This window comes from Girardinichthys multiradiatus, chromosome Y (assembly GCF_021462225.1).
Source record: "Girardinichthys multiradiatus isolate DD_20200921_A chromosome Y, DD_fGirMul_XY1, whole genome shotgun sequence".
NCBI lineage: Eukaryota > Metazoa > Chordata > Actinopteri > Cyprinodontiformes > Goodeidae > Girardinichthys > Girardinichthys multiradiatus.
Genome location: NC_061818.1, coordinates 20,738,757 through 20,763,682, shown reverse-complemented (window position 1 = coordinate 20,763,682; position 24,926 = coordinate 20,738,757). Strand labels below are relative to the sequence as shown.

Here is a 24,926-nt window from a genome sequence, read left to right as displayed (position 1 = left end):
TTACTCAGGGTATCTGTGTGCTGTTAAAATTTGTGTGACAATCTGAAACATGTAAGTGCGACAGAACATGCAGGGGTATTTCCACAGCACAGTTGGGTGGGCATGCCACTGAAATCCACAAAAATAAAGCACTAGTAAGATTGTTTGATTAACTAATGCAGTGAGATGTTCAAATAATGCAACAAAATGCACATCTTGGACTGCATGGCCACAGAATAATAAAGGATATTAAATAAATACACGCCAAAACAAATTCCTTGTATCCAAAAACGTACTTGGCAATAAAGCTTTTCTGATTCTGATTCTGATTCTGAAACAGCTTGCCATATCCTGCTGCATGCAGCACACTGCAGCTCCTGCCTATTCATCACAGAGGACAACATCGCATAATAAACAGCCTGTTCCCTTTTTAAAAGATCTCCAACTCGGTTTATACTGACACTTTTACAAACCCTTAATGTGCAACATCTCTAGGTGAACATGCTTGATTAATTCAGAGGGTGAGAGTGACTGAAAGAACCTTTAAAAAGTATGAAACTTTCAATGGCTAAAGGAGAGTGCACATAAATATAATAGTTTTAATCTGTAGTGGCGCTAATAATCTCTAATAACAGTTTATTTTTTGTTACTTTTGGTTTAACATTCCACAAGTTTTTATTCTGTTAATGCTAGGACAGAAACAACACTTGTTTTTATTACAGTAAACTCACTTCATGGTTAAACTTGCAAGTAATTTTGTCAACTAAGAAGTTATACATTAAAAACTATGACAGCCTGCTTGACAACACACTGACAACACACTTGTTTGTGTCCTTTTATTTAAACGTTCTGTATTCAACTTCACCTTCTCAGGTATGTTCCAGGTATGAAGAAGCTTCAATAGACTTGATTTATGAGAGGAAATGACAGCTCTTAAAAGTCATGCTATCCAACTTATTTCAGATTAAACCTTCATAGTAAATAGATTATCTTTTAACCCTTTTATATATCTTATAACGCATAAAAAAAACGAAAACAAAAAACACAGAGAGCAAAGTGTACCGGAGTCAAATTTCTTGTTTGTTTGTACAAATTTGGCAATAAAGCTGATTCTGATTCTTTTAAATAAGTAAATATCCATCAGATGTATCTTGTGACTAAGTCTGGCGTTACTCACATGATACACACAGGAACAGTAAACATTAATGCTATGTTGAAAATATTTTTTGCAATAAATTATGGCAACATTATAGAATCTTATGATACAATCCCTATAATGTTGATGATAAAATTAAAGTAGTTGGTGTTTGTTTATGTTGCGGTGTTTTATGACACTGTCGTGTCATCTGTCACCAAACCTTTAGCTTTAATAATTGATAACCCGCCGCTGAAAAAATTATTAAAACAATCCCGCTGGTCAGTAGCGGAGAGGGTAAAAAATACCAAGGGCCTTCGGGTTGGACCAATCAGAGACAGGGATCCCACACTCCTGCAGCCTTGTATCAATGCACCAATCAAAACAGCACTTCCGCCATTTCCTGTTGTGGACTCTGTTGCACAGGACAATCCTCTGATCCACGATATGAAATAAATGCGGCTATGTGGATGAATGGCGCTAGATTTTTATTATCTTCTGCTTCTCAGAGGTGTCCTTTATGAGCATGCGTAAATAAATGTGTTGTTGACCATCCCTGCAGGTTAGGCTATCTCACTGCAGCCGGTTGATTTGTAGATACAAACTGCTTATCCCGCTTTGCGGCATTTTCAGTCAATCTGTACTTTCATGCATCTTAGCATTACATTTATCCGCTTGGTGCTATTAAACATTGTCTTTGAATGTATCGTAGGATGGGTCACGGAGATGGCAGCATCTGCTGTCGCACCTGATGTCATGACGCTGTTGCTATTTCCCATGACAACCGCGCATCGGATCCAATAAATATTCAGGTATACTCCTGTTTGACACGCCAGACTCTACTGTGTGTACATTCCTGCTGTACTACTGTGAATATAAATAAATTCAGTCCAAAATGCAGTCCTTTTCCGATATTGATAGTTTAATTTAAATGTGTTTATTACTCTCTTAAAACAAAGAAATAAAGGCCTAAAAGAACAGATAAGGCTAGCTTTGCCATAGTGATTGTTAGCGTCCTCGCGGATTAGTCAGTAGATAAGGGAATTGTCAAGCGCGCCCGTCAAAGTAAAAGTTTGACTTCCGGTGATGAATTTCAAAATATAACCAAATTGTTTGATCAAAAACACCGTTGATATTATTGTTAATAATAATTTAGTTACACTCATTTTTAATTTATTAACTAATTGACTAATTAGTTCATTAATCAATGTCGACATTATATCAGGTGTTCAGAAAACATTCTACAAAGCTATGCTGTTTTCTTGAAGACAACGTTAATTCAAAACTTATCCTTAATTGAGCTTGATTTTTATTTTTTTTTCTTACACAGTGCCTTGCAAAAGCCGTTTGAATTGGAAGGGAAATTATACAAAGTTTTATTCACTCTGAGGTGTGGTACTAATTTAAATGATTTCCAGTGCAAGCAATTGCTGTCAGACACCTAATAAAATATTTAGTGTCCACCTGTGTTGTAAATTAATTTTAGTATTGTTAGAGGGCATTAGTAACCAACCAGGGCCATGAAGATTAAGGAACACAGCAAACAGGTCAGGGATTAGGTTGTGGAGAACCGAGGTTAAAGCTAGGTTAGATTATAGACAACATCCCAATTTTAAGCATCTCACAGTGCACTGTGGCACAACTGCTCACCCACGGACACTAACAGGCCAGTGAAGGAGAGCATTGGTCACAGAAGTAGCCAAGAGGCCAGTGATGACTCTGGAGGAGCTGCACAAATCAACAGCTCAGGTGGGAGAACTTGTTGACAGGACAACAGTTAGTTGTAGACTCCCCAAACCTGTCTTTTATGGAGGAGTGGCTTGATGAAAACCATAATAAATCGCTTTTGAACACAAGAAAACATATGGGGAAAGTGCTAAAATTGTAACTTATTCACCTACATTAAAAAAACTAACATTGCATATGGCCCTAAACACAATATGCACAGTGGCAACATCATGCTGTATGAGTGTTTTTCTTTAATAGAAATAGGGAAGCTGGTAAGAGTTCATGGGAAGAGGGATGGAGCAAAACACAGGAAAGAAAACCTGTTGGAGGCTGCTAAATACTGGAGACTGGGATGGAGGTTCACCTTCCAGCAGGGCAATGAGAGCCAAAATGGAGTGGTTTAAATCAAAGCATATTCATGGGTTAGAATGATGCAGTCAAAATGCAGACCTAAATCCATTCAAGAATCTGTGGGCGCCCTTAAAATTAAGCTTAAGCTCGTTTACAAAGAAGAAGGATCAGAAATTTCCATCTCTAAATTTGTAAAGCTGACGAGGCAAGAGTATAATCATTCTCAGCCTGTACCACCTCCCCCTGCTGTCTGTATACATGGTGTTAGCTTAAAAAAACTCCAGAAAGTCTGTTTTGTTTTAAGATTTTTGTTTTAGTGTGCCACCCCAAGATTATTAGTGTTCCTTGCCTAGCCACCCCCTGTGAAAATTTCCTGCGGGGCGCCCTTGCATAAAGGATTTTACATCCTTGTGTCAGCATTTTGTGATGTTATTAATAGGACAAAGTTTCCTCCAGAATGTTGGGCCTAGGAACTGGTCAGCATTTTTTATGCATCTGCATGGATTGGTACAGAACATTTAAAAAATTTATTTTGCTGAAGCTTAAGGAACCAAGAGTAGCTTTATGGGTGGCGAAGGCAGGCATCTGTATTATAAAACAGTTTGTAACTTTGATTCATCTTGTTAAATTTTGGAAGCTAAATTATGTTGTCAAGCTTGCTGATGACCACTTCTGGTCATGGATGTGTTTATATATTAAAGAGACAATAAAACAAGAGCATTACTGAAGTAAATAAGATGTAAATAAATTAAAATGTCATGCAGTTTTACTAAACTAAGTCTAGGAAGAGGTATTTGCTCTTTAAGCTCAGATCAAATGGCAGCTAAAGAGGGAATGTGCTTCTGTCAAATGCTGCCAAACAAAGACGGACAGGAACTTCAAAATTGCTACATGAAATGTTAAGATGTTGTTATTGCTATATTTTTAAAGTTTCTGCAGCCAAATTTTAATTATAGCAGATCTAGTGAGTGTGTAACTCACAGCAATCCCATGTTATCACATTGTCAAGCTTTAATTACGCACTCCTAAAGTTTGTAGCAGAAAGAAATGAGTCCTGTCCTCTGTCTCTGTTAGGAGCCACCATGCCTATCACACTGCTGTGGGCCGTGGATGTGTATGGCAGAGTGTACAGCCTCTCCACAGCTGGCCAGCGCTGGGTCCGAGCTGACGACATGCTGCTGGAGCTGAAGCGTGTCACTGCAGGCAAGGGACGCTGCTGGGGCATCGGCTGTGATCACCACATCTATCTGAACATAATGCCTAGTGAGACTTCCCTCCGTTACCGGGAGGAGACCTATGAGAACCAGGTCAGAGAAAAAACTGAGCATGGTGGTTTTATCTCAATAATACTACATTTCAGAGTTTTCCTATGTGTTCACTGTCAGAGGTGGAACCCAGTGGATGGCTTCACGGACGTGCTGCTGCCCACCGACCGCTGGCCCTGGAGCGATATCACCGGGATGAATCCACAGCCGCTCCACAGTTTCCAGCTGCCCTCACGGAGCTGGGAGTGGGAAGGTGACTGGTATGTGGATCAGAGCTGTGGAGAACCCAGCAAGACTGGGGTGAGAAATTCCTCAGACCATAAACATTTTCTTTCCTCACACATAGCTTATTTTTTTCTCTTTATCTATTCCTCTTTGCGAGTTATTTGATTAATAAATGGGAGGAGGAAGATTTCTGGTCAGCATCAAGCATTTTATTTCTGTCTCTGTAGGGTTGGGAGTATGCCGTCGATTTTCCGGCCAACTTCTCGCCAGACAAGAAGTGGAACTCCTGTGTCCGTCGTAGACGATGGATCCGTTACAGAAGATACACAGCACAAGGCACTTGGGCAAAGGTTTACCATGCACCACTTGCTCTCTATTTCTCTATTTTCACTATTGTTAAAATGTCTGAAAAGGAGAGCAGAAAGGGCCATTCATGAAGGTAATGTTGTCTGACCAGAAAACATAATAGTTAATAATACTTTTCACATTATAATCCTTGAATCTGGCCAGTTAGATTCATGCTTACAATAGAGAACCTACAACTGGAAAGCCTACTATCTCAAGCAGCAATTTAGGGATTTTATGTGATAGACAATGTAGCATTATTGTGAAAAACAAACATGATTCATGGTTTTAAGAGCTTTTAGCAGATAATTTTAGATTCTGCCCCTTAATGAAATAATACTTAGTAGCACCTTCCTCCAAATGTTGGCTCTGTCGCCTACATAACTTTAAATAGGACCTCCTATTGCTAACTTCTTACCAGTTTTCCATAAAGGTCAGATTTATGGAGTGCATGATTTATATTTGTCCTGACAACAGGTTGTCCCACCTGAACTGTGGATCTCTGCAGCTCCCCCAGAGTTACCATAGGCCTCTTGGTTGATTCTCAGATTAAGGCTCTGTCATCTTTCATAAAATCCCAATAATATGCCCTGAATGTTGCTGATGTAACATGACAAAATGAAGAAGTGAACACTTTTGCAAGGCACTTAAAAAAATAGTTAAGAAGTTTACGGAATAAATTTTGGGAGTGTTGTCATACTACTTTACCTACTGGTATGTGGATATTTGCATACCAAGAAAACGTCTTTGTGACGACTGTAAGTCAAAGTTAATTTGCTCTCTAAAACCATCACCGCTCTTTCCTTGCAGATCCCTTTGGATAATCCTAGGAAGCCCCCCCTGCCGCTCTGTGACATCAGCTGTGGTGGCTGGGAGATGAGCGACCAGTCTGGGAGGTATCCATACCTCTGGAGCGTGTCACAGCAAGGGCAGGTCAGTCAGAAAGTCACAGCTGAAGTTTGTGTCTGGAAGATACCTTCTCTTAACCTTAAGGGAAATAATCAGATTTTCTACAAAGCTTCAGTACTTGTTTTTAGTCAGATACATAATTTTTATGATCATCCCTAAGACGTTTTGGTTCACTGTCAGGTTTTACTGTAGTTTGCAGTATTTTCTGCCGCGTTATATCAGCACATCCAGAGATTTTTAAATGTGAGAAATCACTTTAATGAACATCTATGGCCATTAGAGGGCAGCACAACTTCATATAAACAGCAAGGCAAACTAAAAGGTTTTCTGACACAATTATTCAGATGGCAAGAGTGCTAAAGATATTGATTTAGCACTATTAAAAAGATCAAGTTTATTTGCTAAAATGCAACATATACTTGTTGGATTAAAATTGTATGCCTAAATACAGTTTTCCTAATGATTATCTGACCTGACGATCTATTGAGATGATTTGTGCCATACAGGTGTGGTTCAGGGAGGGAATCCACCCCCGTGTGCCGGAGGGCACCAGCTGGGAGGAGGTGGAAGTACCTAAAGAAGTGGCACAGTTATCAGTCGGCCCTGGCGACCTTCTGTGGGCTTTACTGTGGGATGGAAACCTGCTGGTTCGTACAGGCCTCAGTCTTGATAGCCCAACAGGTCTGCATCACGGTGGCACAAAGTCCATCCCTGATCCCGTTTTTTTTTTTTTTTCTCCTTGTCCTGTCATCTTAGGAATAGTCATTTCAGCTGTTTAATTCTATGAATTTTGTAGCTGTTGTTAAGTAAAGTTCAGCAGTTCGTATCCTCAGATCATTTATTAGAAGTACTTTATCATAAGTAATTTTTTGCTTAGTAATTACTGACTGATTCGTGTAATTTTAAGTGCAGCTAAATGTAGCTGTTTGGTTTTGTGAAGAAACTTGTTTTACACAAAACATCATAGTTTAGTGCTGTGCATGTTCTCCTTCTGTCAGGTACCTCCTGGTTGGAGGTGGAATCGCCCTCAAAGGAGGTGGAGGCTCTTCACGTGGCTGTCGGAGTCAGTGTTGTGTGGGTGGTCACAAAGGACTATAAGGTAAACCTGTGATAGCATTTAAAATGATCTGAGCGGTTGTGGGTCACCTGTTTGCTGAGTGTTTGTGTGTGCCCAGGTGTGGTTCAGGCGTGGCATAAACTCCCACAATCCCTGTGGCACTGGCTGGATCAGTATTGGGGGGGAGATGATGATGGTGGACGTGGGACTCAGTGACCAGGTTAGGGGAGATTTTTATGCAGTTGTCAAAACATGTTTTCACATTATAACTACAAACCTCAGAGTATTTAATTGGGAATTCATGTGATAGACCAACACAAAATAGCACAAAATTAGAATGTGAAAAGAAAATCTTTTTTTTATTTTATTTTTTTACTTTTTTCTTAAATAAAAATCCGAAAATTGTGGTTTACATTTCTATTCAGTCTTCTTTATTCTGACATCCCTAAATCAATACAGTGCAACCAATTGTAATACCATAATTATTAGTCATTATAATTAATTTGAGTTTTAGCGTCAAAGCAACACAGCAGAAGCGGTGGACAAGTATTAGTTGTTTACTCCACAAATCTAGAGTGGCACGAAAAAAAAAAACATTGTTGAAAGGCAACCAGAATAATTCTCATATAGTCAATAAAAACAAGGCACTATGCACACCTTCAACAAACAATCGCTGAATCAGGGGCTCCACAGCGGAAGGACATGCAACTTGCAAAAGCAGGTAGAGCTGGAGCTTCCTGATCAATTTTCAACTTTACTTTGCAAACTTCATGGAGACTAAAGTTTCAAGACAATCTGAGTCATGCCATGGGACACAGCAAACGTGTGGAAGAAACTGTTCTGGTCAAATGAGACCAAGATAGACCTTTTTGAAAGCTAACACTGCTCGTCATCCTAAACATCCCCCCAGTAAAACACGGTGTTGACAGTCTCATGCTGTGGGGATGCTGTTCCTCAGCAGGGACAGGGAAACTGGGCAGAATTGATGGGGACATGGAAGGAGCTAAATACTGGGCAGTCCTGGGAGAAAACCTGTTTGAGTGTTGCGCCACGAATTCACCGTCTTTTTGCTACCTTTGAAGCTCTCCAATCAGTCTGAGTGATTGAAATTACTATTTTGTCTGCAGATGGGAGAGACAAACGGCAAAAGACTGTAATGGCTATAACTGCAGCGAACTGTGGTTCTATAAGATTAGAAACTCAGAAAGCCTGAATAGAAATTCACACCACACTTCACAATCAGATTTGTTTTTAGAAAAACGTTTTTTAAACAGATTCTTTTGATTTTATTTTACAATTATACTATACGTTGTGTTGCTGTCAAATAAAATCTTGGGTACTTCTTTTCTGTATGTTCCTATAATAGAGGTTCCAAAATACTTTTATCAAGCATTTTGAATATATATTTATACGTTTTCTAACCTTCAAGGTTTAATAAAACTTTTCTCTTTCCACTCTGAACTGTGCTTGGAGCCGGTTCTCCGCTGCCCGATCCATCTCGCCCTCTGCCTGGATCTGGTTTCAGGACAGATCAGCAGCAGAAACTCTTTGCTCCATGTCTCATTACTGAAGACTTTGCTTGCGCTGCAAACCCATACCTCCCACCTCCTCCCACCTCTGTCCCCCCACCTCTCCTTCGCTCATTCCAACCCCTCGGCCTCCCTGCCCATCAGCAGCACTGTAACACAAGCACATCGTGGCCAATGTCCCTGCAGTAGTCACACCTCAGGGTCCAGCCCTAAATATCCCCAGACTGTATTCCCACTGGCCTTCCACATGGGAGACCCCCTAATTAGAAGCTGGCCAAGGCGTCATCATCATGTCCCATATTTCATGTTTCAGGGTTGCAGTCACAGGGATAGCTTAAGGAGCCAGAGCCCGAGTTACAGTATATGGCCTTATAAAGTAACAGCTGCTCTGATTGGTCTTTAAAGGAATGAAAATAGTCTTATTAGTTTGGATTTTTTGGGATTAACTGAGGGTGAATTGAATGAATCAAGAACACCAGTTACAGCTAATGTACCACCTTTGTTTTTTTAATGCTGTTCATCCACATTGATTTCTTCTTGTCTCTGTCTGTTAGGTGTGGGCCGTTGGTGAGGATCGTGGGTTGTATTTTAGGGTGGGTGTGACCCAGTCTGAGCCCAGTGGAAATGGCTGGATCCCTGTTTCTGCCCAGTGGGGCAGTAATAAAGAGATCATTCCACCTAGGTCTGTACATTAAAATCAGCTTAAGTCTCAAGTTCTTCCTACCTGACTTTAATCAACCCCTTATTACTCTCTTTGTGTTTTCATAAGGGATGAGTGTGAATTTAGTGGCCAGCTAACTGAGGCCTCACAAGGTTCTGCCCCAAGTGGCACTGATTTAGACTCTGAGTTGGGTCCAACTAACTCAGAGCACAGCACTGCTCCAATACTGGAGGCAGCAGCTTCCTCTATTGTCTCTTTGGGGGGAACCGACACATCGGCACCTCCCCAGGAGGTAAATGAACCCTCCTCAACCCCTCAGCAAGATGCTCCAAAAGCCTTCATCCCAGCCAGCGACAGCTTTATCAACAGTCTGGTCTCTGACCGTGACAAAACAACATCAACACAGCCGTCCATCACAGAGATGCCGCAGGAAGGCAGCGTGGACCTACCTCCAGCTCCGGTCCTCCCCACCCTTCCAGCCGCAGGGCATGACATCCCCTTTATGAACGTGGACCTCGAAGGAGCAGAGGCGGCCCGGGGTGCACAGGCAGCAGGGCGTTCGCTGAGCGATGTCCTGGGAACCCTTGAGAACTCACAGGGCATCGGGGAAGAGGACGGACCAGTGTGGACTTGGGTTTCTGGTGGAGGATGCGATGTGGATGCAAGTTCACAGATCAGCTGGCTCAGTCCTACAGGTATATGGACAAACAGTTTCTGAGGCTATATGATGGTGGGATAGTGAAATCAATAGAAATTATTAATATGATAATCGGAAAGTTTACAAATAAGCATTAAACCTTTCCACATTTTCTCATCTTTAAACCACAAAATTGGATTTTATGCAATAGTCTTACGCAAAATGTGACATAATTGTGGCATGCATAAAAAAAAGGATATACGTTATTTTTGCAAATGAAAATCTGTAAAGGGTGGTGTTTGTTGTATTCATTACCCTTCACTCTGACACCCCTAAATGAAATCCAATTTAACCAAAAGGTTCCTAAAACAAAACATTCAGCACATATATTTTAAGCTATATATAAACAATTTAGATACAGGATTTTCTGTGTTCTTTTAAACACATCTGAAAAGAGTGGTGCACATTTGCATTTGACCCCACTTTTACTCTGATTAGCCACCACAATAGAACTCAAAAAGTTTACAATAAAATGTACAGTGTGCACCTTAAGCATCTTATCACAAACTTAGACTCAAATTTTGATTGTCACAGCCCAGGCCTTTCTGTTGTCATTTTTACCATATGACCATGTAATGTATGATAATCTTAATCAGAATCAGAATCAACTTTATTGCCAAGTTCGTACATACAAACAAGGAATTTGACTCCGGTACACTTTGCTCTCTGGTTTTTGTTTTTGCATTACAGAATATACATATATAAAATATACAAATATACACATATATAAATAAAAAGGTGCATTTGCAACATCTGTATGCTGTTGTTCTGTACTCTATTGAATGTTCATCAGAGAAACAGCCTGGGGGAAGAAACTGTCTCTGTGGCGGCTGGTTTTAGTAAACAGTGCTCTGTAGCGGCGGCCTGAAGGTAAAACTCTAAACAGTTTATGTGCAGGGTGTGTGGGGTCTGCAGAGATTTTAGCAGCTCTTTTCTTGACCCTAGACCTTTATAAGTCCTGGATGGAGGGAAGGTCAGCCCTGATTATTCTCTCTGCAGTCCTGATTATTCGTTGCAGTCTGGACCTGTCCTGTTTTGTGGATGATCCAAACCACACTGAGATGGATGAAGACAGGACAGACTGAATGATGGCAGTGTAGAAGATGACCAGCAGCTCCTGTGGAAGGTTGAACTTCTTGAGTTGCCTCAGGAAGTACAGTCTCTGCTGGGCCTTCTTTCGAACAGTGTCTATGTGTGAAGACCATCTCAGGTCCTCAGAGATGGTGGTTCCTAAGAACCTGAAGTGGTCCACGGCCGATACAGTGTTGTTGAGGATGGTGAGGGGGGTGTATGGGGGTGGTGTTCTCCGAAAGTCCACCACCATTTCCACAGTCTTGAGTGGGTTCAGTTCAAGGTAGTTCTGACCGCACCAGTGTACCAGCCGATCCACCTGCTGTCTGTATGCAGACTCATCACCGTCCTGGATCAGTCCGATGACAGTGGTGTCGTCTGCAAACTTAAGGAGTTTCACGGACGAGTCCGATGAGGTGCAGTCATTTGTGTACAGAGAGAAGAGGAGTGGACATAGAACACACCCCTGGGGGGCTCCAGTACTTATTGATCTGGATCGGGAGAAGATGCTCCCCAGTCTCACCTGCTGCTGTCGGTCCGTCAGGAAGCTGTTGATCCACTGACAGGTGGAGGCTGGGACGTTGAGCTGGGTGAGCTTCTGGTGGAGGATGTCTGGTATGATGGTGTTGAAGGCCGAGCTGAAGCCTACAAACAGGATCCTGGCGTACGTCCCTGGGTGGTCGAGGTGTTGCAGGATGAAGAGTAGACCTAAGTTAACAGCATCATCTGCCGACCTGTTTGCTCGGTAAGCAAACTGCAGGGGGTCCAGCAGGGGGCCTGTGATGTCTTTCAGGTGCTTCAACACCAGCCGCTCAAAGGATTTCATGACCACAGACGTCAGGACTACAGGCCTGTAGTCATTTAACCCTACGATGGTGGGTTTCTTGGGCACCGGGATGATGGTGGATCGTTTGAGGCAGGAGGGGACCTCACATTTCTCCAGTGACTTGTTGAAGATCCTTGTGAAGATCGGAGCGAGTTGATGTGCACAGGCTTTCAGGCATGATGGGGAGACGTTATCAGGTCCTCCAGCTTTCTTTGTTTTCATGCGCTGAAAGAGCCTGTTTACCTCTTCCTCTGAGATCTTTAGTGCAGGCAGAGGAGCTGAAGGTAGGGGGTTGGTAGCTTTGTGGGAAGAACTTGTTCCTGAATGGGATGTAGAGGAGATGATTTGAGGTGTGAATGGCTTCTTGTCATGTCTGCAGTAGAAGCCATTCAGACGATTCACCAGTCGAGGACTCTGTTCAGGATGGGTGGAGGGGCTCTTGTAGGCAGTCAGGTTTCTCAGACCAGTCCATACAGCCGAAGCATCACCAGTAGAAAGGCTGTTCTTCAGCTTCTCACTGTAGCTTCTCTTAGCTGCTTTGATCTCTTTTGTAAGTTTGTTCCTGGCCTGCCTGCACCGCGCCCAATCTCCACTGCTGTGAGCTTCTTCCTTGTCCTTGCGCAGATTCCTGAGGTGTGGAGTAAACCATGGGAGGTGACTCCCCAATAACAAAAACAACCAAAAAAGCCAACTAAGTGATGGCTTGGGATCCCCTGACCAGCAGGGGGCCTCCAGGAGTTATTGACGACTCATATAGAATAAATTGTTAAGCCCATGTTATTCCCCTTCATGATTTGGATAAAAAAGTATTTTCATTTAACCAAGAACTTTGTTTCTGATACCACCTGTCAAAATATAATCAAGCAATGTATCCATTTTTTTACATTTTATAAAATAGGTTGAAACCTTTTTATACCCTTCTCAATAACCAATGGAAAAGTTATTTTTGGTCTTGCAGTATTCAGTCGCTTCTTATAATTGCTTAGCAGCTTTTTGCGTGTTTCCCCTGGTATTTTAATAATTTATCTTTGGTAATAACCTCCATATCTTTTTGAGGATGGAAGGTCTCCTTGCCATCACCCTAATCTTTAGCCCCCTCCACAGATTTTCCATCAGATTCATGTCTGGACTCTTGGAGGGTCACTCCAACTCCAAAATATTACATCCAGACAGAAGATGTTGGTAAAATTAAAACATAACTTTAAATCTTAATCTGTAAAGGGCATAAATAATTTTGTGGTTAGCTGCAGCTAGCTAAAAACAAAGATTTAGCAGCTGACATGCTTTCTGTTATCTTTTATCAGACTTTCTGGGAATTGTTTAAAATGGCTTGGTTAGAAGTTTTCAAAGGCTTTGGTTTGGATAACTTGGATGCATTTTCACCTGTTTTCTCTCCAGTCCTTGTAGCTGGATAAAAGTGGACACAATGAGGACAGAAGAAGTTCTAAGATAAATGATTGTACTGTATTTGATCATGTACTGCATTACAAACTGAGCTATTTTTGGTGTTAATCTAAAATAAAAGAAATAAACTCTCTCTTTTAGTGACAGACTGCTAGCTGCAAGATCCGGTTTGAAGTTGGTTCTTTACTAACTTGTCTAAAACAATGCTGGTACATGCTAAACTGAATGAGTCACAGGTCACAAATCTTACATTTATATAAAAAGTTACAGAAAATGATAGGAAAAAGTAGCCAATATCCTAAAAAAACATTTGAAAGACCTTTCAAAGGGAAGTTTAAAACAAGAAAGTCTGTCTGCTTGGAAGGAAAATAGAAATAAATGAGGGATGAGTCAAGACTTTTGAAAGTAATCATATAAATGCATGGTCTAGCCTTGTTAATGGTTTACTTTATGTGAGTTCTTACGCCTCTGTGTTTGTGTGTCAGGTCCTCTCACCTGTTCCCTGTCTTTGACTCCTGTGCAATCAGCAGCCTGGAGAGAGCAGGTCCAGCAGCAGGAACATCAAGAGATCAGCAGGAAACCTTTGGAGAGAAGCAACGCAAGTTAAATCGAAGTTGTCTTCCTTTCTGCTTCAGGGTGAACCGTTTCTAATTTTTTGTCCCGTTTCCTTACTAGTCTGTGTGGGTCCGTAAAGGTGCATTGCGCTGGTGGAGAGACTGGAAGCCGCAGCGCTGGGTGGATGTAGGTGTTGCTCTTGAGCAATCCACCAAGTCGGATGGGAGGAAGGACAGCATCTTCTTCGTCTATTACACTCAATATGATGAGAAAAAGGTTGGTTTTCATGTTCTGACCTGGAATAGAAGGAGGGGCTGCAACAAGAACAAGACGATGAAGTACCAAATATGTTAATACTGACTCATTGGTGATGCTTGTTTAGTACCTTCAGTTGTTCATAAATGAAGTGACAGCGCTGGTACCGGTTCTGCAAGACTGCCACTACACCTTTGCAGTGTACACAGCCGAAAGAACCAAACAAAGATGGCCGCTGGTCTTGGCGGCACAATCAGAGGAGCATATGAATGACTGGGTAACACTTTTTGGCTTCAGTCAAAAATTTGTGAAATTGTTGCGTATTTCATGCTTGGTATAGTACATCATTTCTCTGCTTTTTCATTTTTTTTGTCAGCTGGACCTGTTGTCAGGCTGTTGCTGTGAGTGTCGAGGGATTGCAGGGACTCCGTCCAGACAGGCGCTGTGGTCCACCACCTCCAAGGGAGACATCATGTTGCATGAGCCCTCCCTGTCCCTGGAGGCTCTGGCTCACGCTGTTCCCTGCGACCTTATGTGAGCCCGATACCAAAGAGTGAATTTTGTTCCTCTGCTTTGCTTTGCCATTCAGTAGATTTCTTGTTGCCTTGATTTGTTTTTGCTTTTGTTGTTTTAATGACATGTGACTCACAGATAGCTCTCTCTCTCGTGTACTAACTGCTGCGGCTAACACTGGGTGCTCCCGCCTGTATGCTGCTGCAGGTTTTGGCGCCAGATCCCGGGCCACCTGCGCTGCGTAGAGTCTAACAGCCTGGGGCTGGTGTGGGGCATCGGGTGGGACGGCACTGCCTGGGTCTACAGCGGGAGCTTTGGGCAGCAGCCCAGTCCGGGTAACACATGTCCTGCTGACAGAAATGTTCCTGCTGATTTATAGAAATGCTGCACCAAGAATTTGATCAAACAAGATTTGTTTGAGAATTTGTTTTGTTTTTTTTACCGTTTAACTGTCATCTTATTGGGGATTGCTTTTACTTGGTCTGTTGAAGTTTGGGGGCCTGTGCACCAATGTGTGTGAAAATGACTCTTTATCATCCTGTGTGTGCTTGTGTTTCCTGCTGCAGTCAACCCTGAGATGCACTTGCAGACTGATGTCAGGAGTATACATGTATATGAGAATCAGCGATGGAACCCAATGACTGGTTATACTGACAAGTTGGTCTTATTTGTTTTACTCACATTTATTTTACATACGATACAGTTTTTGGACAATGAAAAAACAAAGTGGATCATTTATGATTTGCTCCAACAGAGGACTTCCTACCGATCGCCCCATGTGGAGTGATGAGAGCGGGCTAAAGGAGTGCACCAAAGGCAACACGCATCCCCCCTCCCCTCAGTGGTCCTGGGTAAGAGGACTCCCAGCATTAGTTCCTAAAATTTCCTCAAGTATGTTTGACATTAAACTGGATTCCATTGCAGTCTGGGAAAGTCTTAACATGGATGATCCATCCATCCATTCTTCCTTCCTTCCTGTCTATAGTTTTTTCTTTCATCCTTAAATCCTGACCACTGTAGAATATCTGTCATAAATTCTTGCTGTACGTTTCTTTTTATCCTTTGAAAATGTTAACGATTGCTTCCTGCGTGCTGCCATCACCTGCTGTTTTAGGTGTCGGAGTGGGCTGTGGATTTCACCGTTCCTGGAGGAACGGACAAAGAAGGCTGGCAATATGCTGCAGACTTTCCCACGTACGAAATATCTATTTCTCAAGATGTGCTTTTTTTTTTTTTTATTTGACCTGAAAAGAGTTTACCCATTTGTCTTACTTGTCCCTGTCCTACAGGACATTTCATGGCCACAAAACCATGAAGGATTTTGTGAGACGCCGAAGATGGACAAGGTAAACACACTTCCCTTCCTCCAGTTTGTAACTGTTTCCACAGCAGCGTTAACAGTGGCCTGTCCCTAATACAGGAGGTGCAAGATAACAGTGAGAGGTCCGTGGAAGATGGTGCCGCCCATTCATCTAAGTGACATCTCTCTGATGCCATGTCTGGCCCAGAGCAAAATGAAGGAGGTCCCTGTGTGGGCTCTCAGTGACAAGGGAGATGTTCTATGTCGGCTCGGAGTGAGTCCCCAGAACCCTGCGGTAAGAAATCTGCGTTTTTAGATCACATCCTGAGGATATATCATTTATAAATTATAGGTGTGTGGGTGAAAAATTCTGGGGACCATGTTGAAGTATTTGTGTTCCCACAGGGTAGCTCCTGGCTCCATGTAGGCACAGATCAGCCCTTTAAGTCCATCTCCATTGGAGGAGCCAATCAGGTGTGGGCCATCACGAGGGATGGAGCTGTGTTTTACAGAGGATCAGTCTCTCCAGAAAACCCTGCAGGTCAGTTGGATATGGAAGTTAATGACTGGGTCAGAATGAAACCAGATAAATAACGAATAAAGATTTAATAAGAAATCATGTATGTGCATGCACCCAGTACACATTAATAAAATCTATACGAGTTCAGACTATTTCAGGAGTTTTTATCTCTGTAGGAGAATGCTGGTACCACATACCCTCTCCTCCTAGGCAGAACCTCAGACAGCTCTCCGTCGGCCGGACTTCCGTCTTTGCTGTAGATGAAAACAGTGAGTTGCGTTTGATTTTGCAAGCTTTATATCTTCAAACTAATAATAATAATTTTGACTGATGTCTTTCAGGTAACCTGTGGTACAGACAGGGCCTCACGCCCAGCTACCCTCAGGGCTCTGCCTGGGAGCTCATCTCTAACAACGTCACCAAGGTGTCTGTGGGACCACTGGACCAGGTTGGTGTTACTACTGCCAGCAGGAGACAGGAAGTGTGGGCAGAAGAAAATCGGGTTGAGATTGTAAACTGTTTTATAGACCATGCAAGAGGAGTACATCCTGTGCCAAAGCAAATACTTACATTTTAAAAACATATTATCTACAAAATGTCAAGAAGGACTTTGTCAAATAAGTCCACAGGCTAAAGTTTGATGTATTACTTCTTTTGCTTTAAGATTTGGATCGTGGCAGATGGAGTTCCAGGCTTTCCTACTGAGACTCCTGGAGCCATCTGCCACAGGTTGAGTGTTGGACCCATGCAACCCAAGGGGCTGTCCTGGGATTATGGCATAGGAGTGAGTTGAGCCTTTTTTCCTCTTTCTAATTTACTTTATATTTATGCTGCCTTGCAAAAGTACTGTAAACAGTTCCAAATTCTTTCATCCTGCAGTCATACACTTGTACAAAATGTGTTTTATTTTTTAACACAAACACAAAGTAGCGCATAATATGAAGTGGAAGGAGAATAATTGTATACGTTATGCTTCGGCTTGTATACAACTGCCTTTAATCGGACACCCCTAAATGAAATCCACCTAAACTAACTACACGGCCATAACAGGCCAGGTAGGTGTGTTGAGGTGCTAGAGGTAACTCTGGGGGAGCTGTAGAGCACAGCTCAGGTGGAATACTATCAACAGGACTATTAGTCGTACAGTCTAAAACTATAGCTACAACTACTCACACACCATCCCCCACTGTGAAACATGGTGGTGGCAGCTTCTTGCTGGAGGGAGGGACAGATAAGCTGGCTATGGAAAAATGGATTGATCTAAATACAGGACAACCATGGAAGGAATAGAGGCTGCAATAGAGATAGAGCTGGGTGGAGGTTCATCTTTCAGCAGTTAAACAACCCTAAACATGCAGCCAGAGTTGCAGTGGAAGGGTTTAGCTCAAAGCATATTCATTTTAGAATGGCCCAGTCAAAGCCCAGACCTAAATCCAGTTGAGAATTTGTGTCAAGATTTAAAAACTTATGTTCACAGACGCTCTTCATCCCATCTTACAAAGCTTGAATGGGCAAAAACGTCAGTCTCTGCATATGTAAAGCTGCTTGAAACACCCCAGGACGTCTTGCAGCAGTAATTGCAGTGAAATCAGATTTTTTTTAAAGAGGATTACTAGGGGAGCTAAAAACAAATGCACCGCACATTTCCAGACATTTATTTGTACAAGGTTAAAAAACATTTATCCTTTCTCTCTACTTTCCATGAATGTGCTACTTTGAATTGGTCTTCCACATGAAATCTCAATAAAACACACCGATGTCTGTGGTTATGACATGACAAAATGTGGAAATGTTCGCGGGGTCTACATACTTCTGCAAGGTCCTACAGGTCCTTCTCAAAATATTAGCATATTGTGATAAAGTTCATTATTTTCCATAATGTCATGATGAAAATTTAACATTCATATATTTTAGATTCATTGCACACTAACTGAAATATTTCAGGTCTTTCATTGTCTTAATACGGATGATTTTGGCATACAGCTCATGAAAACCCAAAATTCCTATCTCACAAAATTAGCATATTTCATCCGACCAATAAAAGAAAAGTGTTTTTTATACAAAAAACGTCAACCTTCAAATAATCATGTACAGTTATGCACTCAATACTTGGTCGGGAATCCTTTTGCAGAAATGACTGCTTCAATGCGGCGTGGCATGGAGGCAATCAGCCTGTGGCACTGCTGAGGTCTTATGGAGGCCCAGGATGCTTCGATAGCGGCCTTTAGCTCATCCAGAGTGTTGGGTCTTGAGTTTCTCAATGTTCTCTTCACAATATCCCACAGATTCTCTATGGGGTTCAGGTCAGGAGAGTTGGCAGGCCAATTGAGCACAGTGATACCATGGTCAGTAAACCATTTACCAGTGGTTTTGGCACTGTGAGCAGGTGCCAGGTCGTGCTGAAAAATGAAATCTTCATCTCCATAAAGCTTTTCAGCAGATGGAAGCATGAAGTGCTCCAAAATCTCCTGATAGCTAGCTGCATTGACCCTGCCCTTGATAAAACACAGTGGACCAACACCAGCAGCTGACACGGCACCCCAGACCATCACTGACTGTGGGTACTTGACACTGGACTTCTGGCATTTTGGCATTTCCTTCTCCCCAGTCTTCCTCCAGACTCTGGCACCTTGATTTCCGAATGACATGCAGAATTTGCTTTCATCCGAAAAAAGTACTTTGGACCACTGAGCAACAGTCCAGTGCTGCTTCTCTGTAGCCCAGGTCAGGCGCTTCTGCCGCTGTTTCTGGTTCAAAAGTGGCTTGACCTGGGGAATGTGGCACCTGTAACCCATTTCCTGCACACGCCTGTGCACGGTGGCTCTGGATGTTTCTACTCCAGACTCAGTCCACTGCTTCCGCAGGTCCCCCAAGGTCTGGAATCGGCCCTTCTCCACAATCTTCCTCAGGGTCCGGTCACCTCTTCTCGTGCAGCATTTTCTGCCACACTTTTTCCTTCCCACAGACTTCCCACTGAGGTGCCTTGATACAGCACTCTGGGAACAGCCTATTCGTTCAGAAATTTCTTTCTGTGTCTTACCCTCTTGCTTGAGGGTGTCAATAGTGGCCTTCTGGACAGCAGTCAGGTCGGCAGTCTTACCCATGATTGGGGTTTTGAGTGATGAACCAGGCTGGGAGTTTTAAAGACCTCAGGAATCTTTTGCAGGTGTTTAGAGTTAACTCGTTGATTCAGATGATTAGGTTCATAGCTCGTTTAGAGACCCTTTTAATGATATGCTAATTTTGTGAGATAGGAATTTTGGGTTTTCATGAGCTGTATGCCAAAATCATCCGTATTAAGACAATAAAAGACCTGAAATATTTCAGTTAGAGTGCAATGAATCTAAAATATATGAATGTTAAATTTTCATCATGACATTAAGGAAAATAATGAACTTTATCACAATATGTTAATATTTTGGGAAGGACCTGTATATTATCTAATATGTACATATATAGTGTATATATATATATGCTCAAAAAAACAAAGGGAACACTTAAACAACACAATATAACTCCAAGTAAATCAAACTTCTGTGAAATCAAACTGTCCACTTAGGAAGCAACACTGATTGACAATCAGTTTCACATATTGTTGTACAAATGAAATAGACAACAGGGGGAAATCTTTGACGATTAACAAGACACACTCAATAAAGGAGTGGTTCTGCAGGTGGGGACCACAGACCACTTCTCAGTACCTTTGCTTTCTGGCTGATGTTTTGGTCACTTTTGAATGTTGGTGTTGCTTTCACACTCGTGGTAGCATGAGACGGACTCTACAACCCACACAAGTGGCTCAGGTAGTGCAGCTCATCCAGGATGGCACATCAATGCGAGCTGTGGCAAGAAGGTTTGCTGCATCTGTCAGCGTAGTGTCCAGAGCCTGGAGGCGCTACCAGGAGACAGGCCAGTACACCAGGAGACGTGTAGGAGGCCGTAGGAGGGCAACAACCCAGCAGCAGGACCACTACCTCCGCCTTTGTGCAAGGAGGAACAGGAGGAGCACTGCCAGAGCTCTGCAAAATGACCTCCAGCAGGCCACAAATGTGCATGTGTTTGCACAAACGGTTAGAAACCGACTCCATGAGGATGGTATGAGGGCCCGACGTCCACAAATGGGGGTTGTGTTCACAGCCCAACACCGTGCAGGACGCTTGGCATTTGCCAGAGAACACCAGGATTGGCAAATTCGCCACTGGCGCCCTGTGCTCTTCACAGATGAAAGCAGGTTCACACTGAGACATGTGACAGACGTGACAGAGTCTGGAGACACCGTGGAGAGCGATCTGCTGCCTGCAACATCCTTCAGCATGACCAGTTTGGCAGTGGGTCAGTAATGGTGTGGGGTGGCATTTCTTTGGAGGGTCGCACGGCCCTCCATGTGCTCGCCAGAGGTAGCCTGACTGCCATTAGGTACCGAGATGAGATCCTCAGACCCCTTGTGAGACCATATGCTGGTGCGGTTGGCCCTGGGTTCCTCCTAATGCAGGACAATGCTGGACCTCATGTGGCTGGAGTGTGTCAGCAGTTCCTACAAGATGAAGACATTGAAGCTATGGACTGGCCCGCCCGTTCCCCAGACCTGAATCCGATTGAGCACATCTGTGACATCATGTCTCGCTCTATCCACCAACGTCACGTTGCACCACAGGCTGTCCAGGAGTTGGCGGATGCTTTAGTCCAGGTCTGGGAGGAGATCCCTCAGGAGATCATCCGCCGTCTCATCAGGAGCATGCCCAGGTGTTGTAGGGAGGTCATACAGGCACATGGAGGCCACACACAATACTGAGCCTCATTTTGACTTGTTTTAAGGACATTACATCAAAGTTGGATCAGCCTGTAGTGTGTTTTTCCACTTTAATTTTGTGTGTGACTCTAAATCCAGGCCTCCATTGGTTAATAAATTTGATTTCCATTGATAATTTTTGTGTGATTTTGTTGTCAGCACATTCAACTTTGTACAGAACAAAGTATTAAATGAGAATATTTCATTCATTCAGATCTAGGATGTTATTTGAGTGTTCCCTTTATTTTTTTGAGCAGTGTATGAACTCTTTGTAGAGGGTTTGTCCATCATTCCCAACTCTTTGTCTTCCAGGGAGGATGGGAGCACATCAGTGTGAGGGGAAACGCATCGGAGTCCGTTCGGGGCCCCCAGCCTCCTCCTGGGGGCGCCTCACGCTCCCCGGCCCCCCAGCGACCTACAACCCAGGTGAACGGGAGCGCTGTGTGTGTGTAGCGCCCCCACAGTCCCTCCTGAGCCCCCAGCCCTCTTCGTGCCTGGAAATACCTTTGTTTCCTCGGACCTAATCCACATTCCTTCCACGTAAAGGGACCGCACAATCATTAAACTGACTTTTTGACTGAGCTCTTCGGTTGGAATTGATCGATGGATGAATGTTACTACAGGGCGGATTTGCACAGGGAAAACAAATATTTCAGTATTCAGTAAAGGAAAGTGATGTATGCAAAAACCTAAATTGTATGGCTTTTTTGATTTCTTGTAAAATCTTTTTTATTTTCAAAACAAAGCAGATGCATGTCTGATCTTACCACTGGATTGAAGCAATACTTGTATGCATATTTTCAGCTTCCTGTGAAAACCTAAGAGGGTGAGATTTTATTTAAGGGCTACGCTTTGGTTTCTTAATGAACTTTAAAAGTGTAACCTAAAATTGACTGGTTTTTAGTTTTACTCTCATTTTGAGTGATTTCCTTATCAAGTGTCTGTTTGCATTCAATTTTAAATCATTTACTATGCATTGTTGAAGTTAGTTTCTGTTATTTTATCCTGCTGTTTACTGTTGTAGAGCTTACAACATGCTTTTTTTTTTTTTACTAAGCAGAAGGAAACATCTCGGTCTTTACTACCAAAGGATACCTCTCCACCCTTTTGCAGTAAATTAATGTTCCTTTTAATGCACACCTCCGTTCATAAAACTACAATGACCGTGATTGTTGACATCGCAGCAGGTGTTAGCTTCACCATGACTAGTGGTGTTATAAATGTGAAATAAAGTACTGTTCTATCATCTGATGTGGTACAGAGCTTTATAGTGACCAAACAACTAGATTTGAGTAGTTTTGCTAATTTTATTTTAATATTTCCATGTTTTGCCCTTCTTTGTTGTTTATTTAAATGTAATATTTAAATACAATGACAGGTTTAAGCTTAGATAGGAGACAAGTTTCTTCTCTTCTTTGCAGAAGCATTAAACGGAGAGGATTTGAATGTCAGAACATAGTTATGCTCTGCCATTCTGGTTGGTTTCTGCAAGATTTCCTCTATGGCAGGATTTGGGTCATTGTCTCTTTGAAATCGAATCTAGAAACAAATCCCACAGCATGATGCTGCTATTGCCATGTTGAAAAGTAAGTTTGCTATCAGAGCGTGAAGATCAGAGCAAAGCGGAGAAGGTTCATACTTGACAAAAGGTCCTAAGAGACAAATATTAATACTAGCTCTTATCTTTTGATGTCCCAATCAGCTACTTGCATAGAGCAGGGTTACATAGCATCAAAAAGGCAAATTTTAAATTTGAAGCAACATCTCAAGCTATCAACCAGGAAGTGAAAGCTTAGGCACAAATGGGTCTTCCAAATAGACAATGTGTCCCTAAGCATACTACCAAATTTGCTACGAAGTGGCTTTAAGACGGAGTCGAAGTATTGGGGTCATCAAAAAGCCCTGATCTCAGTTTCAAAAATCTGACCCAGTTACACGGGTTCTGTCAGGATAAATGAGGCAAAATACCAGCAAACATTTGTGAGAAGCTTGTTGAATAATGCCCCAGTCATTCAGCTCAAAACAAAGTCCTGACAAATAGTAAAGAAATGTATTCAAAACTTATGCATTTGGAAAGAGAAAAATTGTATCTAGTAAATAGAAATGCAGTAATTCTGAGCTAAAAAGAAGGTGTTGCATGATTTAATGGCAGACAGTGAAGTTTTTATATAAAATATCTGGTTTCAACTGTATATAAAGTATATAGATAACCGGGCCTGGTGAAACAAAATCAAATTAAGTGGGACTGAAGTCTGTACTCCGTTCCCAAATTACATTCTTTAAAAATCTAGAAAAGAAACAAAAATATTCTGCACCAGCTAATACATCCTAACACCAGTGGTCATTTTACTCACAGATTTTATTCCTCAACAGTTCAGTGGCTGTAATTGTTCCTGTAAGAAAAACGAGACATGTCTAACCAGTACCCCATATGCTGCTTTAATACTCCTCATTATTAAAAGCAGTGGTTATATGACTATACTTTATTCTCATTAGACCACTTCATAATACATCTTAAAACTAATTGTGTGAATGCTAAAGGCATTCACACAATAGAGATCCTGTTTCTCTTTATTGTGTGAATGCTGAAGGCATTCACAGTATAGAGATCCTGTTTCTCTTTATTATTGAGCATTCACACTATTGAGATCCTGTTTCTCTTTATTCTTTATCAGTGAGAATGCATACATGCATTCTCACTTATTGTTTTTCTGTTTTTTTTTATTTTTATTATTATATTTTCCGTACGTTTTTCCGTTCGTAACTAGTCCTACAATTTTCAACCGATTTCAACAATTCTGGTATCAAAACGTTCGGCTCGTTCTGGAGGATTATGCTATGACTTTTGGTAACTTCAAATATTCAGCTTTTTGTGCAATTTTTTGCTCCATTGAAATGAATGGAAATTCAGCAAAATTCAGCTAAAACCTTGTGCTCTTTCCCAGCTTACTACTTCTGCATACGTTCAGCTAGAAACACCATTCAACTTTTAAAATGTTCACAAGACATTAAGCTATCTTCAAATGATTTAGCTTTTTGATATCTTTTACAGTTCTTTTACAATCGCGATTCAACTTTTATGCAAGATTTGTGACGTTTTTGATTTTATAATGTAATCCTATGGCGGAATTTGTCAGTTGGTAGAGTGTATGCTCTAGGTTTCTGAATAACCTGAGAAAGAACAAACAAACTCTCCTCACTCGCTCAATTTTCACTCTACTGGCACAAATTATGTATCAAAATGTAGGATGCTCTTTCGCGATTCAGAAAATGTCACCCTCATTGATGTGGGACTAACGGATTTCACGCAACACGCCCGGCAGCAACGCAAAGTCAACTCACCCTCAATGTAAAACCTATAGGAATTTCAGAATAAATCTGAGCAAAAAATCCTTAAACTCGTTTTCGAATCGCCGCCTCTCATAAACAGTTCAAGTTAGAGACATGAGATTTGCACCAATTAATCTTCAGACCTTGCTGGCACTCACAGTGAAGGAATTATTTTGATACCTTTTATCGTTTTGTCATAAAAAAAGTTTGAGTACCAAATCTGTCCTTCCCAAAATCGCTTAGAATAAAAAAATTATCCACTTTTCTACACTGTCACATCTCCTACACGGATTTATGTAGACACACCAAAATCTCCAGGATTGTTCACCGATCCCTGCTGATACCTACGGTCCAAAACGTTTTTGAATACCTGTTATCGCTTTCTCGTGAAGCAGGTTTGTTTGAGAGTGAAAAATTCACCTTCACTCTAGTTAAAAATTGTCAACATCATCCACTTTTTCACAGGGTCACACCTTCCAGAC

At 42.0% G+C, this 24,926-nt stretch overlaps 1 protein-coding gene across 5 annotated transcripts; it reads left to right on the top strand.

Annotated features, from left to right (window-relative positions):
- The first annotated feature begins 1,514 nt into the window (after positions 1 to 1,514).
- Positions 1,515 to 22,365, top strand: LOC124863729 (tectonin beta-propeller repeat-containing protein 1-like). 5 transcript variants are annotated; one of them, XM_047358181.1, is made up of 26 exons: positions 1,515 to 1,644; positions 1,827 to 1,926; positions 4,268 to 4,500; positions 4,579 to 4,758; positions 4,911 to 5,033; positions 5,839 to 5,961; positions 6,444 to 6,618; positions 6,936 to 7,036; positions 7,113 to 7,214; positions 9,078 to 9,205; positions 9,293 to 9,879; positions 13,668 to 13,780; positions 13,858 to 14,013; positions 14,120 to 14,269; positions 14,369 to 14,526; positions 14,713 to 14,840; positions 15,072 to 15,162; positions 15,260 to 15,356; positions 15,620 to 15,699; positions 15,795 to 15,851; positions 15,926 to 16,100; positions 16,211 to 16,346; positions 16,502 to 16,594; positions 16,667 to 16,773; positions 16,990 to 17,109; positions 21,427 to 22,365. In XM_047358181.1, the coding sequence occupies exons 3-26, from the start codon at positions 4,276 to 4,278 to the stop codon at positions 21,565 to 21,567; spliced, it is 3,546 nt and encodes a 1,181-aa protein (XP_047214137.1). In that variant the 5' UTR covers positions 1,515 to 1,644; positions 1,827 to 1,926; positions 4,268 to 4,275; the 3' UTR covers positions 21,568 to 22,365. The 5 variants fall into 5 exon arrangements, with proteins under 5 accessions (XP_047214137.1, XP_047214139.1, XP_047214138.1 ...); XM_047358183.1 differs by having other exon boundaries at positions 1,522 to 1,625; XM_047358182.1 differs by having other exon boundaries at positions 1,538 to 1,676.
- Positions 22,366 to 24,926: the final 2,561 nt, after the last annotated feature.